This window comes from Polyodon spathula, chromosome 18 (assembly GCF_017654505.1).
Source record: "Polyodon spathula isolate WHYD16114869_AA chromosome 18, ASM1765450v1, whole genome shotgun sequence".
Taxonomy (NCBI): Eukaryota; Metazoa; Chordata; class Actinopteri; order Acipenseriformes; family Polyodontidae; genus Polyodon; species Polyodon spathula.
In genome coordinates, this window is record NC_054551.1 from 7,984,944 (window position 1) to 8,002,087 (window position 17,144).

General features: G+C 37.7%; 1 protein-coding gene across 3 annotated transcripts in view; it reads right to left on the reverse strand.

Moving 5' to 3' along the window:
• LOC121330770 (neuronal-specific septin-3-like) overlaps window positions 1–17,144 on the reverse strand; it is a 94,219-nt gene that overhangs the window by 8,000 nt on the left and 69,075 nt on the right. For all 3 annotated transcript variants that reach the window (XM_041277519.1, XM_041277521.1, XM_041277520.1), the window contains 3 exons: window positions 6,344–6,472; window positions 2,467–2,548; window positions 1,793–1,930 (listed from right to left, as the gene is read on the reverse strand). In XM_041277519.1, the coding sequence (XP_041133453.1) occupies window positions 1,793–1,930; window positions 2,467–2,548; window positions 6,344–6,472 (349 nt within the window). The remainder of the gene's footprint in view (window positions 1–1,792; window positions 1,931–2,466; window positions 2,549–6,343; window positions 6,473–17,144) is intronic.

The following is a 17,144-nucleotide window of genomic DNA, read 5'->3' on the forward strand; positions in this document are numbered from 1 at the left end:
AATCTGACACCTGAGTTTAAAAACAAACTGCTTCTGATTTCCAGTGGCTGGAGTCCATAAGTGGTAAAAAGAATGTGCAGAGTTATGAAGCCCATTCCAATCCTGTTGATTTGGTGCAAGAGGGGGCTTGTATCATGTCCTACTTGTACTATATGGCTTAAATAACAGTTTTACATTTTGTAACCTGCAAAGGCTACTCGCTAAAGCACAATTACTTTGCAGTCTTACAGTTTATTTGTCTTACCACTGTGTCCACACAGGGTCTTCGCTGGGGCTTCTACCTTCAACAATACAGCCAAACTGAATTTGATATACTTTTACAGGTACTTGCTCTTCCCAATACATGTTGGAGGCCAGTGTATTTAACTGGTTTTTGGTTTGCCTTATTATGGGTATCCTATTGCTCATTACTTAGCATTAGTGTGTGTGTGTTGATGACAACCTTCATTTAAAATCCAAATCTCCCTCATCTCCTTGTCAGTAGCAGATGGGCATCTTGTTGATGTTTATGTTCAACAAAAGGATTAGCCCAGCTTCACAGAGTCCTGAAGGCAAGTGTGCAGAGAGGGAGCACAGGATCAGAGGGCTCGGGACTGCTCAAGGCTGTCAGGTGAACAGATCCTATGAGAGATACTTCTCCACCTTTAGGGATTTGACATACTCCCACTGTAGGTTTCCTTGACTCTATGTATAGAAGGAATGCATACTTGACCTTTGCCCACCACAGATTCACCATAGAAACTGTCAAAAGCAATGTCCTCAACCACACATGAAATCAGAGACTAAAAAGCTTCTTGAGGTTTGTTTGAGTTACAGATTCAGTTTATGTGTGTGTTCGGGACTCTAATACTACTTGGATTCCTCGCTCAGGAATTGTTTCTTACTCAAAGCTATTTTAGTTTCCAGCTGTTGTCTACATCAAGGCTTAAAAAAAACCCAGTGCAGCCTCTAAACACACCGACAATGGGAAATCTACTTTACTGACCGACATCCTAAATTGTATCTCTGACTGACTGTCACGCTGAGAAGTAAATGTTTGACATCACATCCCAATGTCGTCATGTAATTGAATATGCTTTGAAGTCTCTGTGTGGGGAGAAATGGTTTCATATGTTTTTGTGCTTCACAAGTTTTTTCCTCGAGTCTTTGCGACAAGGGGCATCTTTTTGTGAAGTCTTGGTATGAGAGAAGTGAGAAGGTCAATACTGCACTCCAGCTCAATTTTGTATTTCTAATACTGAATAACTGTCACTGTTCCCTTCACGGCATGGCTGCACTCATTTGTCATACCATTTGTATAAGGATTGCTGTGCCCTATGCTAAACAAACAAAAGTACATTTGCACACACTTTTTACTACAGCTTGGGCTAACAAGAGTATGTCAGGCTTTTGTATTATTGTTTTGATTACATACCTTTTTACTACCTGGTTGGCTGAAAAACCTCTTCCCATTGGCAATACTATCTGCCCTTGGACAACTGTCTATTTTTTTTCTTTTTTTCTTTTTAAGGCCATGTAGTCCGGTGATTAAAGAAAAGGGCTTATAACCAGGAGGTCCCTGGTTCAAATCCCAGCTCACTCAAGGATTCACTGTGACCTTTAGTTACTTAACCTCCTTGTGCTCCGTCTTTCGGGTGAGACATTGTTTTAAGTGACTCTGCAGCTGATGCATAGTTCACACACCCTAGTCTCTAAGTCGCCTTGGATAAAGGCGTCTGCTAAATAAACAAATAATAATAATAATAATAATAATAATAATAATAATAATAATAATAATGTGTGTAATACATACCAATGACCAGTAGGGGGCACAAAGTAGATGCAGCAGTGGACTCTGGTATCTGGGATTTTGCGTTTTCTGTTAATGTTGATCTCCTCCTTCAGATATTTCTCATACTGCTCGTTGATGTATTTCATAATTGGCTCCCAGCTGCAAATCAAAAGAAAATGCATGAGAGAAACTCTCTCTCCCCTGAGGCACTGGCAGATTTGATTACACTGTTTGCCAGTTGTTGCATGACCAAGCTATGCAGTTTATTGTACATGACATATTTAGTTTTACATGCCACTTGATTACCGTAGCGCCAATAACATAAAACCCCACACTATCCGAACTAAAACAGCCAGGCGTACTGCATTAGGATTCTTATTGCTGCCGAAAGTTTAAAACACAAAATAAGCATTGAGAACTCTGCATGCAAGCCTGAGTGGATTGTACCCAAGACACAGTAGGAAAACCATTGTGAATAAAGGACTTAATTTTTTTTACATGCAGAAAATGATTAACAGCATAATGTGCATACATCTGTTCTTGTACAGCACAGCACGGACTTGACTTATTAGTAAAATCTAACCGTTGCCACTGTCTTTCTGCATGAGACCCCTGAGAAGCTATGCTATGAAAAGGCTTGCATGGTGTGAAGTTTTAACCAGCAGCAATGTAGTTACCAAGGTTACAAGCCTTACCAGTTCAGATTGTTTATCTGGTCTCCGAACCCTGGAGTGTCGATCACGGTCAGCTTCATTTTTACTCCTTTCTCTTCAATAACTGAAATGCAAAGCACACGTGTTACACAACAAACAGGCGCAAATGGAATACTTTGTCTTGGATCAGTTCAAAGTATTTATGACGGTCATATTAAAGCTGAATCTATCCTTCAGGTTTTTAGAAAGGCTAGCCATGTACCTTTAGGTGTTTAGGTACTTTTCAATTTTGATGATAAAGCTGGGTTCATGCATGCATTTTATCTGGGGACAATGGACTCTGTTGGACTGATGTTGACAGCCTTCTAATCACAGTCTTATTAATTTTATACACTACCCTTCAATTTTACCGGTGTGTACTTTTCTACTCGCATGGTGCTCAAAGGGTTATGTCCCTTCACTCATATACTCAAACAGGAAGCCTCACGCTTCATCATGTGTACAGTTACTTTTCCATATTTGGTATTAGATATATTTGATTGTGTAACATGTTTCTTTCTTGTACATTTGATTTCCTTTTTTTTTCTTAAACCATACTTTTTGATGTGCTTTCTGCTGGCAAACTTTTTACCCTGAGCTATGCAGCTGGCTTAATCCATCTTCCACAGACTGGTACCAAAAAAGGGTTTGCCTAAGCAACCCTGTAGAATAGATAGGAGTATTCATTTAAAATACGAGTCCAGCCATTTGATATTCCAGAAGCTAACTGTGGAATTCACAATGAGTAGAAAGGACCACTAGCTTTGAAAAACATGCGACTGTATCTAATGTAATACAATATAAATCAGAGTTTAAAATAATACAATTCAAGACAGTTCAGGCACCCTGCACATTCATCACTTTGCATGGCGCTAGGCTCCGACGGGCTTGGCGTTACACAGAGGGCTGCTGTCATCAGTGTCAGAACTTTCAAAGCACACAAATACAAATTGTCTAAATAGATCGATTTTGCCATCAGCCCTCTGCAGGCCAGCTGTTTGTTGTTTTCCAGGGCTCAAACTTGCTCAGAGTCTCATGTTTTTTTTTTTTTTTTTTTTAACACTTCCTTCATTTGCAGCAGATCAGACAGGCTGTACAAAAGCAGGGGGTGGAGGTAAAGACCAACAGATACCATGCATGGCGCTTTCAATGACTGTTCTATTAGTGGATACAGATCCTGAATGAGCCAGCTTGGAATGACAAACCATTGAAACACACTCTGTGGAAAGCTGCACTGTCCCACATTTACCCTTCTCTTCTGTTCACAGCATTAGAAACAATACTCTATTGGCCAACATTTACCCAGAACCTGCACTAAACCAATTCAATAGGTAAATCTTCCATGCGTATAGTACGGTATTCGTATGCAAAATGAATCTCTCCTTACTCCATAGAATTCTTTCCTATCTCCAAAAATCACCTTGCACCTTGCAACAACAAATATCTGCTCTGCCACTAGTGAGGACTCTTTTTCAATGTAATGTTTTTAATGTGGCACATAAATCTATGACTAATAAAAACTGACACAGTATCTGCCCATATAGGGAATCTCAATACCAAGCAGACTTCCTCCCCTAGTAATTTATGACACACTGCATTGCAGGCTTTAAAATGGGATGGTTGTGAGTTCCGAAATACATACAAGCAGGAAGGGCAAATGTGCTTCAAAATAAATCTCTAAATTGTTATAGACAAGTGCCCTGTGTTGAACATACACATACTGAATAAGCTTGTGGACTCTCCCTGAATGTTACACCTGCTAGCAACACTTAAATAGCTGTCCCTCCAATCCAAGTATGATTTGTATCAATTTTACTGGTAGCAAAAACTAGTGTGCTTGTGTGTGTATATACATACATTTATTTAAATCTAAACTATATTCTTTTGGAACTGACTTTAAACCATATATAACCAGGCTATTTAGTTCCAGAATGCATATCGAAGGGTTAATGTAGTTTATCCCTGTGTGACCAAGAACCAAGAAGCTAGACATTGTGAAAGCAGATGTGTGCCTGGCTATGTTTAACCCTTGTGGCTGACAAACACAGAAGCAACAGTAGGGGGGGGGGGGTGATCATAAGATTAGGACTGAAAGCAGCAATGGTTTTAAAGTGCTTCATTTAGCAATCTTGCAAAATAACTGCGTTGTGTATCTACTTATAATGTGTCAATGTCAACTTTGATTATAGTTTAGTTATACCAAGGTATTGATGCTAGGTACACTTGAATCAATCTGCTGGTTGATTTGAATGGCTTTTTATCTAAGACAAAAACTGCAGCGTCTCAAAGCAATGGGGAGGTACAGGTAGCTACTGTATTTGAGATAGGCCTCTCTGTCTGCTTCTAAAGGTATTTTTGCTGCTGTAGAAACGTGAAAATGCACATGTCAGGGCCTGTGGCCTTTCAAACTGAACTTGGCGAGTGATGAATTACACACTGCTATGTGCTTTCTGTTAAAATGGGGCGAGATATTTTTAATTGGTACAATGCCTCCTCTCTTTTAAGCTGTCAAATGCTGACTTCTGTCAAGTTTCAACAACTCTGTTCTTTCTTGGTTTCTCCCAGGGGTATTTTGTGTGGTGCCTAGCTCCTGAGTAGAAGAGGAAGGCTGGAGTATGTGTGTTACTGTAAAAAAAATTTTGGCTAGGTTTCCATAGTAAACTGTAATGAAGAACAATAACACAGCTCATTTCTAAAATAACGTCTAGCTCGAGCTTGATGTGTTTTTTGACATTCTCTTCCAGTTGTTCATAGCGTCCCCCCCCCCCCCCCCCTTATCTGCATGCTCGTCATGTATTGCCCTGCGTGCTGACGTACAGTAGCTGACTGCGAGGCTTCCCACTTGGAGGAACACGATGTCCCAGCACAGAGCCCTTTCACTCTGCACCAGCATGTTTACATTACAGTCAGTCCAGGTGTCTGCGGGCTACACAGCTCTTCCTGTCTGTGTACCTGCAACCCCATGGTGGGTTCACTGAAGTAATACAGTAGAGCTCACACTTACTGGAGTTTCAGGTATATTGCCCCTGAGGGAATACCTGTAATTGAATAAAGGCGTCTTAGAACCAGGAGATTCTGCAGACTAAATATGAGTAATATAGTCGTGTCTGTGCAAAATCTTTGCAGCTAAATTATCTAACAATTTTTGTGACCTACTTTTTAATTTTTTTATTATTTGTTTATTTTCCAAAACAAAATTTTAAACCGGCACATACAATTGGCTGTTGAGATTTACCCGGTCTATGCTACCTCTGAGCCGAGGGCCTGTGCTTTTTATTTCCGATTGGGTCTTTTCCAGTTAGGATCACCGCCAACAGCATTGATAAGACAATCCCGTGATAATCTTGTTGATTTATTTTGTCCTTTGGCAGTTGACTACACGATAAGCCCCATCTCAGCAATCTGTCAGAATGCACGCTCTCCACAGAGAGAGGGAGAGAGGGGTGTTGTGCTGGAGTATATCTGTCCATTTATCTCTCGATTTTGTTTGGGGTAAAGCCTTTATGTTTTTTCATGCTGGAACACAACATGATGATTACTGTGATTTTGTTTACAAGAGGACTGGGTTTTGGAGTGCATGGTTTATAGTCTTTCAAAGGTTTCATGGTTTTTAAACCTTTTTTTTTCCGTCCTAACCCACCCATCCCCTGTTGTGGATCTCCTTTATACTTGAGTTAGAGGTGCTAGTCTGTACTTCTTAATACAACATATACTGTACATGTTGAACTTCCCCTTGTTCAGTAAATTTACAAGATATAATCTGTATACAAACTAGTTGCAACTCAGGTTGATAGATACTGTTGTGTACATTCTTGTGTTTAGTATGACCAGCATAGCAGTTGATGGGAGTACTGTGTATCTATGCATGATGAAGACTCACCGTGACTTACTGACTGTAGGTTCACTGTCTTGGAGATGCCCTCCTCAAAGGAGGGATTGCAAGATTTCCGGCTCACTTTGGATTTGAAAAGCGTGTTCACCAGGGTTGACTTGCCCAAGCCACTCTGACCTATGGAGAGAAAAAATAAATATATCATGGTTAAGACAAATGCTAAAGTCAATTATCTCACTGATTTCAGAGAAGCATTTCCATGCATTTGTTCATGGATTCCTGACTTCTTGTGATCCCCCACACCTCCAGGCTTTGCTCCTCTTCTCTAGTCTCTACACTGACTGTTAGTAATGTCTAGGTACTCACAGGACACCATCTCTGGAAGGCTAACTTCCTTTAATACCAGGTTAAACTGGTATTAATATCTGGTTGATCTTTAAATTTGAGTTTTTGATTTTGTCTATTTCTGGGATGTTCTGAATGAAGGGCACTTTCAGGGATTGTGAGGCAAAAGGTCAAATTACTCATTGCTGTATTTGGGATTGACAGTAAAAGGGAAACCTGCTGTGATTTAAAAGAACAGGAACAGAAACAGGAGACATGGAAGTGAGAGTGGAAATTGACCGAGATGGTTTCTCCACACGTACCTCTCCTATCAAAGAGATCTCAAATGACACAGCAGGTACTTTGATCCCAGTATCTGTTTCTACATCCTTCTGCGTTCCTCTGCATCAGTTATATTTGTTATACAACACAGAGGACCCTTCCAAAAATACTATTGCTATTTTGCAAAACTTGGAAAGCAGAGATGCCTAGAGGTTTTGTGAATTGATTTCAGTGTATTAGGTTAAAACGTATGAAAAGAAAATTCACTGGGTCCTGCAAATCTGTTGTGACTTACAAACACAGACAAGTGACGTGGTGTGTATTTTAAATGGGTTTTCCTTCAATCAGACACGGAATGGTGTCTTTTGGAGGCAAGCAAATAATATGAACATTGTCTTTTACAAGTCATCTGTTCTGTATGTCCAACTCAAAGTGATTAGAAAGGGGGTTGATCTCAAAGGCTAACAGATGCTGTACATTTTTTATAGCATTCGTCCAGCAACAATCAAGCTATTTAAGAAAATGAGTATTTTATACAGTAAAAGAGGAAAAGCAAAATGTCTGCCCTGACTGCTACAAGTCAACCCAATATCCCTGGCTCTCCTCACAGCCAGCCCCAGGGGACCGTCCCTTACAAAAATAATTCAGGGCTGTCAGAAAAGTTCGGGTTTCCATGAAAAAGAAAAAGTCTCCCACTATTTTGGTAGTACCTTTTGGGTAACATGGGTTTCCATGTCATTTACTTTCAGGTAGAGAATACCTCCTTCGAAATGCAAATAACCCAATTAATATTAAAACACAGGAGGGTATATGTTAAGAGTTTCTGTCAGAGTTCCAATTTGGCCTTGTGCGAATACGGATATTGTACAGCTTTCTTGGCCACACAAAATTAAAACCTTTCAGTGTTACACAAATACATAAACAATAAAATAAACACGCCATAAAGCGCTGTGTACCATCCTTGTATCACTTGCTAAAATATATACAAGTTTTCCTACTTCCAGCAGATATCATAGTAGAAAGTTGGGATCTTTTGAGCATAAGGTACGACTTTCGGACATGTTTACATGCCAAAAAAAAAAAAAAAAAAAAAAAAAAAAAAAGTTTGTGGTCAATTTTGTGTGTCTTTAGCATGAGATGATGATTTTATCTACTCTTTAAAGCTATACTATGTTTGGCCATGCACGTCTTATACGTGAGAAATGTGTGTGCCAAGTCACAGTCGAATAAGTAGAGAGAGAATTTGGAATTTCTAAAGTGCATGGAAACCCCGCCAAAGATTTTAAAATATCTTTTATGGATTTATTTTAAAAAGCAGAGCATCAATTTTAATTTACACTGAAAACATCTGCAAGCTGTTCCTTGCTCGTACTCGCACTAGTAATCAGAGGGATAAATTGGTGCACAGCTTGTTTGTGTAGTATGATGCGTGAGCTGCCAAGTCATAGCCTGTAACTTTAGTTCTGTGGTGCCATACACTACTTACCCTTTTGTCTTTCTGGAACAGAGGAAGTTGATACATGTTTACTTAGGTTTCACCCTGCAGCAATGATGCTAGTCAGTATTCGTCTAAACTTGTTTGTTGAATGCAATCCTTGTGTGTGTGTGTGTACAGTATGTTTTATATAGGGCAAAGTATTCAAGTTACACTAGCATTTCAGGTAAGTCTTCAGCATTGTTGCATGTCCTTATTGGAGCTATTTGCACTATTGCAGCATGCACCTTTTGAGCCCCACTATTTTGAAAACCATGACAGGGGCTCATATTAATATAAACCTTCACTTTACCATGTTGTTGCTTTACAATGATCTGTTAAGTTTTTTTTTTTTTTTTTTTAAATCGACATTCCGATTGTGGTAAAAAAAAAAAAAAAAAAAAGTTGACCATATTTGACTTCAACTGGTGAAACTGTACTAAACAGATGCAACTTAGTTAATAGTGTAGTGTGGGTAACTAATAAGGACTCCAGTGCAGGTTGCTTATCTATACAAAGGGTTTTATTTAACCAGAAGTTGGCTTTTCTTATTATGCAGTCCCACTTGCAGCAGTCCAGCCTTATAGCCACGTTGCGATCTTAACTCTCTACTTCCCAAACCAAAACAGGAAAAGGAATTAACATCTTGCATGTGTAACGCAGTGAACTAATAACAGCTCTACTAGACTGTTTATCTTGTGTATAAAATATACAAATAGCAACAAAATAAATGTGGTTCATCTATTAAACATTAACACTGCTGCTAGACATTGTTAAAACATGCAATGTTAAAGTTGCTGCTATACAATGGCAGTCGTGTGTCCTGCTATTTACTATTGTTGGCTGTTTAAATTTACAGTAATTTATATAAGGAAATATGTATCCCAACCATTCTCACAAGTGCTAATATAACCTGCAGGTGTTTACCAATCTGAATCATGCAAATTTGGACTTCCGCAAGATCGTGCTATACCACCCCCATGTATTTGGGTCTGTGTTTAACCTGTGGCTAAACCACATGAAAGGCAACATGAAAGAAAACCAGTAGTATTTTAAATCGAAGCTTGTAATTCTGAACTTTTGTTTCACATCTGTGTATGATGCGAAATGCAGACAGTTTAGCAATGGAAATGAATATGAGGATAAAGTATTGCAAGTCGCTTGCATGAACAAGATTGTAGTTTTTATTTGTTGTTTTTACACTGTGTGCAAAGTGGGGTCAATATGTCAAAGAATAGGCTAGTTCCTCCACAACTCTGAACATGTATTCTTAAAATATTCTGTAGTATTAAAACAAAAAAATGTACAAAACAAAGCACTAGCAAAAAGACTTGTCTAAATGTTTCTCTTTTTATTTTATTTTTACAAAGCTTCTTTACTGCTCATTGTATAGCTACCCCATTTACAAGACTAAAAGACCAAAGATGACTAACAACAGTACTGAGGCTAGGAAATGTAGCACATGTAGCAAAGAACCGAGAGAGGAAGCTTTTCATGTGGAAAATTTAATTCAGGGGACATCTACCCTCCGCGTATATATATATAATATATAGTATAATATATATATTATATTAGCTATATATAATTATATATATATAATATTACTAATAACAATATATATAAATACAATATAATATATCTATAATACTGTTGTGTGTGTAGTGTTGTGTTGTGTGTGTGTTTAAACTCCTCAGCTTTGAATGAATAACAGAAGACAATACAGAAAGCAACTCGACTTGTAGGACATTTAAAAAAAAAAAAAAAAAAAAAAAAAAAAAAATCAATGTGGTTGATAAGCTTACAAAAATAAATGAGTAAATTGTTTCTATAAAAAGGAAGAACGGTACTGATAATGCATGAGTTTAATGTTTGTGAAGTTTTTGGACAGATTACCATTTTTTTTTTTCTAGTACTAAAAAGGTTATTGTAATCAAAACCTGGGAGGTTTGTTTACTGTAGCAATTCCAAAAGTTCCTAAAGGAAAAGGGTTTGAAAAAAAAGAAAAAAAAAACACAAAACAGACTACTCTTCTAGGCTTTCCTCCCTGTGATATTCTCTTGGCAGGGAACACACAGGAAGTGTTGCTCATGTCTAATCTCAGAGAGCGGAAGAACCACTTCATTAGCACACTAATCCTTAGTTATTATAATTATTTCCACACTGTAGTGAGAATGAGGGCAGAGATATTATCTCATGATGATTTTGGAACCTTGAAGGCACTACATTCTGACAAAGAGCAGCAGGAGTGGCAACAGCAGCTTCACTGTACGACATACCACATGCACACACACACACACACACACACAGTGCAACAGCTGAAGCAGGGCAGCCGGAACAAGATGGATAGACCTAGAGTGCACTCCCTCAGAGAACAGTGACCCTCCCTCCCTCCAATTGAAAACACTCTTGATCTTTGTGCCTCCCAGTGCAGTGCCTTTCTCTAGCTCTTATTTCCTGTTGCCAGCACTAAACTCAGTCTAGCACTTGATAACGTGGGTGCAGTACTGTAGGCGCAGTTAAAACAACATCCAAATAGTTTTTTGCTAGTTTTGTAATAAAAAGAATAAAAAGGTGTTTTTACCTCATTTCAAAATCTATCCAAATTTACCACATGGTGGAGAATGACTGAATCAGCACACTGTACCTTGCACACTTAGTTTTAATTATTACTTCTGTTGAGTACATATCTAACACTAAAGCTCTGGGACTAGCAAGATCACACATTTGTGTATATATCTTCTGGATTCAGTGCGATTTGCTGTGAACACAGCAATACAACTGTTGAGCTAAATGGAAGAGGAAGTTCAGTTTGCAACTGAAATGTTTTTTTGAACTGAAACTTGGTTTTGACTAGTTTGCAAGCTAGACTATCTGGAAATCACAAAATATGTCTGTCCAGTTCCCTTTATAAACTAGAACTCAGTATGTGACTAATTCAAGTTTATGCATGTTATCAGAAAAAAAAAAAAACTTGCAACAGCACATTGAATTAGGCCAGAGGTAAACAGTTATTAGGTGTCTCGGTAGATATTACTGCCATGTACTGTAGTATATACACCTGGTGATAAATTATATGCCTAATGGTTGTTCTCACTTAGTAGTAACACACATTTGACATTGTTAAATAATGTAACTGGATCTTATGGACTGCTGTAATTAAACACTGTAACAATACAATATTCAGCTATTGAATGCAAGTCTTTTTTGCATACTGTTATTGAACTGCTTCAATTGCTTGTTTCCCTCTGGTCAGTTTTGTGAAAACAGGTGTTCCACAAAAAAAGCCTTATTAAATCATTTTTTTCTAATGCTTCATCGCTAGAACATCGCTTCAGAATATAGAACTGTAGCCCAGCAGCCACATCATAGAACAAACTAACAGGTGTTTTTAAAAATGTACTTCACATCCCAGCCCAGAGTTCTGTTGCACTTCCACAGTGGGGCTTTATTGCTGTGCGCCGTGCTGTAATTTTCTTGGTCCCTCAGGAAACCCATACCACACAGACAGAGCACCACCCCCTTGCTACTGTAATTGGACCAAACAAGCATGTCTGACTTTGCAAGTTAACAGCGTTATTAATGTTATGCATCTGTCAGGAACTCTGTTTGTTATACTGATAAGTGGATCAGGGATATTTATTGTAAATGCTACCAGAGGAACGTGTGCAGTCTTTCCTATTTTTTTTTGGTTTTTTTTACCAACCCTTTACAGATGTGTTTTTCTAAATGTATTTCTCATAGTTAATCCTTACTGGCAAAGTATTTTTGGCTTGTGAAAGCAAAATAATAGAAACTTACTAGGATTAAAAGCTATTCCTCTCCTCAATGTGTTTTGTGTGCAAAAACCAGCATACAGTACCTTGACTATGATAAGCTTTAACCCGTTTTAAAATGAATACTAAATATGGCTGAGACTTTAAATGTACCAGTAATGGCTGATATTTTAAGGAACAGCTAATTCAGTTGTACAGCTGGTATTAGTCCAAGTTAATTAAACTTTCTAATGGAGGAAAGACATTCAAACAATTCACAACACAAATGTGAAGCAATTCTAGTCCAACTTTTATATTAATACAATACATTATGTTAACACATTATGTTGTACTTGAAGTTTGATTTTGTATTAAAAAGCGATATTAACTGCCTCAATCTCATTTACGGACATCTTACGGACATTAGGCAAGGATTAAACTTGTACAGGCTTATTCCTTGGAGCTGCTTGCTGTCTCAATAGAATTCTCATCAGTCCCTGATAACCTCTGACCCCCAGAGGTCAGGGAGCTGCTGACATGATGGACCACAGGTCTCATCTCCATGACAGGGCCTTCTGACCTCCCAACAGGTCAGCTATATCAGGGAAGGGCTGTGTAGCAACTGATATAGCAGAATTAACCCTTTTCTGCTCAGTGTCCAATATATTTGACTGAAAAAATAGGCAATAAATATGTATGGGCAACATGCACAAGGAAGTAAAGGGTTAAACTTGGGAGCAACAATATTTTATTTATTTTTTTATCAAAAAACAGCCATGTCTTAGAAACTAGACATAAATCTGAAACGTGGACAGTATCTGCTTTTAGAAAATGTGACTATTAGAAGGGTTAAACCACAACAAGAGTTGCCACATTCTAACACAAACGGTTTGTCAACTTTTACTACTACTGTTATTGTGGTGGCAATGGGACAAAGATACACCATTTAAGAAAGTTTTGCTCAATGGGACTTCTAGGGATTTGCCAGCTCTAATGAAGACCATATCATCTCTGTAGGGACTGATCCACAACTCTGGTGCCAACTATGGCAAAACCAGGATTCAAGATAAACAAACATGTGATCTGGAAAGGGGGACCCATATGAGATTAGTTTAAGAAAGAGGAAAGTGGTTTAAAACAAAACATGAGTCTGTACGGGGAACAGAATGACAGGGTAAGGGAACTGAAGGGAATGGACATATTGACTGTCAATTTAAATGGCTGATCACACGTACAGCAGATATGGCAAGAGGCAGAGAGTAGCTTTGGGGCCTACATGACCTGTGATTAAGAAGGTGCTGATCTCTTTCCTAAAAGATGAATGCTTAGTCAATTTATGTGTCATGGAAATTGATTTTTAAATTTTTTTTTTTTTTTATCTTGTTTGTTCTAAGAAGCGTGTTTCAGAAGACAGACAGAACTTCCTAAGGGGCTAACTTGGAAAAAAGTGTTCAACGATTAGGAAGGGCGGCCTTTGGCATCAGAAGAGCTCAGTGTTTCTCTGTGCTCTGTGTCTCAGAAAAGAAAAGGAGAAAAAAAAAAATCTTAGATCAATAAAAAAGCATGCATTTACAAAGCTCCCTTTGATTTAATACCAAAGATGCCGACAGTATGCATTTTCTACTAGAGGTCCTACTAGAATGACACTAGCCCAGAATTCACTTAAATAATAGAATTAGGAATGACCAACCAGCAATTTATTAGGACAACTTGCCTTTCAAACTCTTACAGAGCAAGGGGACTTCAGCACGTGAGCAACTGATGTGCTGTGGAGTCCAAATAGAAGGTCTTGACATACAGAGCAATTATTCATGTTCTGCAAGTTGTGCACAATTCAACTGCTCAAATGTATTGCAGTGATTTTCTATAGCTATATTCAGGAGTGCAATACTTTGTCAATGCTTTTTAGGGGCACAAGAAATGAATTATCACAGAGTTGCATTATTTTTTTTTTTTGTGTGTGAGGTTTAGTTACACTTTGCAGTGCATCCAATAATAGGACAGTTTTTGGATGAAAGCTAATGGGCTAACAATACAGCAGTTTGATTATAGCTATCCCAATAAATGTTATTGAAGAATGCAGGGTGCAAACATTAAGCCATGCTATTGTCGACTTAGATAACCTAGGAAGGACAGAATGGACCACATATAGTTTTAAATACTGAAAAGAACATAAGCACATATGCATTTGTAGCATGTTGATGTACAGGTCAGTAATATGAAGGATTTCTATTCTGCCATATAATCTCTTGTGTGTGTGTGTGTGGTTACAGTTTGAAAATATGGGGATAGCTTAGCCTGTATAAGATTTCTGGTATATGTTTATTCACATATGTATTCCTTTATTTGAACAGATTAACATATTTATTTTCAGGGACTAATATAGATACAAAATCCCAGGGTAACTAGAAGTAATCCTTTCCTCTTTTGTATAAATGTTTATAAATGTTTATATACATTCAGTTTTTCTTCACAATGCACGACTCGCATACAGTACAACCTTTTCCACCCAAAGCACTCTTCTGTCAACGTTGTCAAAAAGCCTGTGCTTGCTGAGTTTTGTTTTACAGGAAGTTATACATGACAAAAGCTATTACAGTGGCCTTTTGCATGAGATGGGTTTTGCATGCTTTTCTTTGCTTTATGAAATGAGAGACATACCCCCTGAGTGTATGCCATACAGATTGTCTTCTTGTACCCCTCTAGTGCTGTATAGATTAAGGGGTGTTTTTGAATATTGTTTTGACAATGGCAGCAAGCAATTTAAAACTCTAGCATTGTTTGTTTACCTTTCCTTAACTTCGTGGCATGAAAATAATATATGGATTGCATTTGTAAAGAATCCATCACTTTTTTTAGTAATGTGGACAGATACATGGTCATGTGCGAGGATTAAACTACTGTACAAAGGTCCAGGCTTAAACACTTTAATAGTGTGGCTGTATGCAGTTCCCTGACACTGAACATAATGTTCATCTAATTCCTTGTACTGGAAACGCAGAGCACACATGCACTGTACTTTGATGCAAAAAACACGCAGCTAAGACCGATTCGGGCTCCCAATCAAAGACAGGGAAAATGACAGGTGTTTGAAGTGAGGAATATGGATGTATGGTTAACCTTATGATGGATATCTTTTTATGAGCAACAGGCATGTGTGTTTGAATAAGGAATAAAGATCCAAAATTATGAAAATGAGTAACAGAGTTAAGCTCATAAGTAGGCTAATAGCTCTGGGGATGAAATCAAAAGTACAGTACATGTTCAAACTGCTTGTAATGAGGTTGGGTTTGATGGTATATGGATGGGAGGCAAATATAGAGGTGCCATTTCAGATGACATGTCGGGTGATTTCCTGCTGAAACTCGTTAACCGAATGCCTCGTGTTTGTGAGGCTGTTATTAAGGCAAAGGGTGGCTATTTTGAGGAATCCAAGATTTAGAGACAATTTCCAATTTTCTTGAACATTGCTTTGACACTCCTTATGTTTTGTTTTGTATATTGTAACATATGTTTTCATTTTCAAGTACTTACAGAAACGTATATGATGTAAAACATTGTCAATTATGAAAAAAACCTAGTTTCCAGCAAGTGTACTCAAACTTTTGACTGGTACTGTATATATATATAAATCATACGATAACAAAATTGCTAACACAGGACAGACGGGCAACTTTTATTTAAGCTAAGCAATGTGCACCTGTGGGGTGCAGATCCAGTACCAACTGGAGCCTTATTTTTAAGCTTATTTATAAGTTCAAAACACACAGAAGATAATGTAGTAAGATATTTCTGATCCCACAGCCTTGATGTATCAATCTTGGACCCAACACAGATATCAGTCACACAGTTTGATACATTGCGCACTATTCTTAGTAGAGAAATAATTTTGTTTTTATAAAATACAAATCTACATACCCCTGCAATGATTGTTTTTGTAAACTTCTTATGTCCCATTTGTGTTCATTCATGCAAGCTCACCCCTCCCATTCGGGAAGTAATTTTTTTTTTCAAATGTGCTATGTTTGTATAATGTTGGCTGTAAAAATAAGCAGTTACTAGTTTTGTTGAAATTGCCTTGTAATGCATGTTTTACTTATCAGTACTAACTATTCTGCAGTAGCACAGGACAGTAGGGTCGCAAAGTCATTTTTTTTATGGAAGAGGGTCGCAGTACTTCAGAGAACCACTGCTATAGAGAGTATTTGTTACCTGGTTTAAAAAGTGGTCCTATGACAGGACATGTCAGATGAGACTCAAGTTCATTAGGCTACAAATACAGTTTGTATTAGCTTTACAAATAATGCTCTCAGATGGAAGTTTTGGAAACAATTTTTCCTAAAACAAACAAACAAAAAAAAACAATTAAGGTTGCAAAAATGTAAATAATCAGATTGTTTAAGACCTATTTTTTTTCTTTTTAGTTCTGTATTTTTTTCTTTCAAAACCTGAACAAAACATGGCGAAAGCTTTACACTTTAGTTAATACTTAATAGAATGTCTACAAGGAGAGTTAACATACTGGAAATACAGTAACTGTCAGTCACATTTAATTGTAAACCATCTTCTATTTTCAATGAACACACTACTGCAGTGTATATGAACACATATTATCAATCAATCTGAATTTCTAAAGCAATACTGATTCTGAAATTGTAATTGAAACGCTCTTTCACTATTTGTGTGACTTTTTTTTTAGACTTTCCTGCAGAAAACTTTGCAATGTGTGAGTCATGACACATTGCAAAGTGAACTACAGATATGATGAACTTGTCACAACATGTGAAGGTCTCTGCATATCTAACGTTCTTGATCTGTTTTTCCTTTGGCAACGAAAGACGTTATGAAGCGCTGGTTTTCTGAGCGCCGCTGGCTTTTTGTCATTTTTTGTGATCTCTTGTGCTTACCACAAACATCATTTTTGCTCCCATTTCCCACCAAGCTTGTATATTATTATATTATTATTTATTTTTTATCTTTTTTTTTTATTTTTAAACCAGGCGGGGAAGGCCTATCG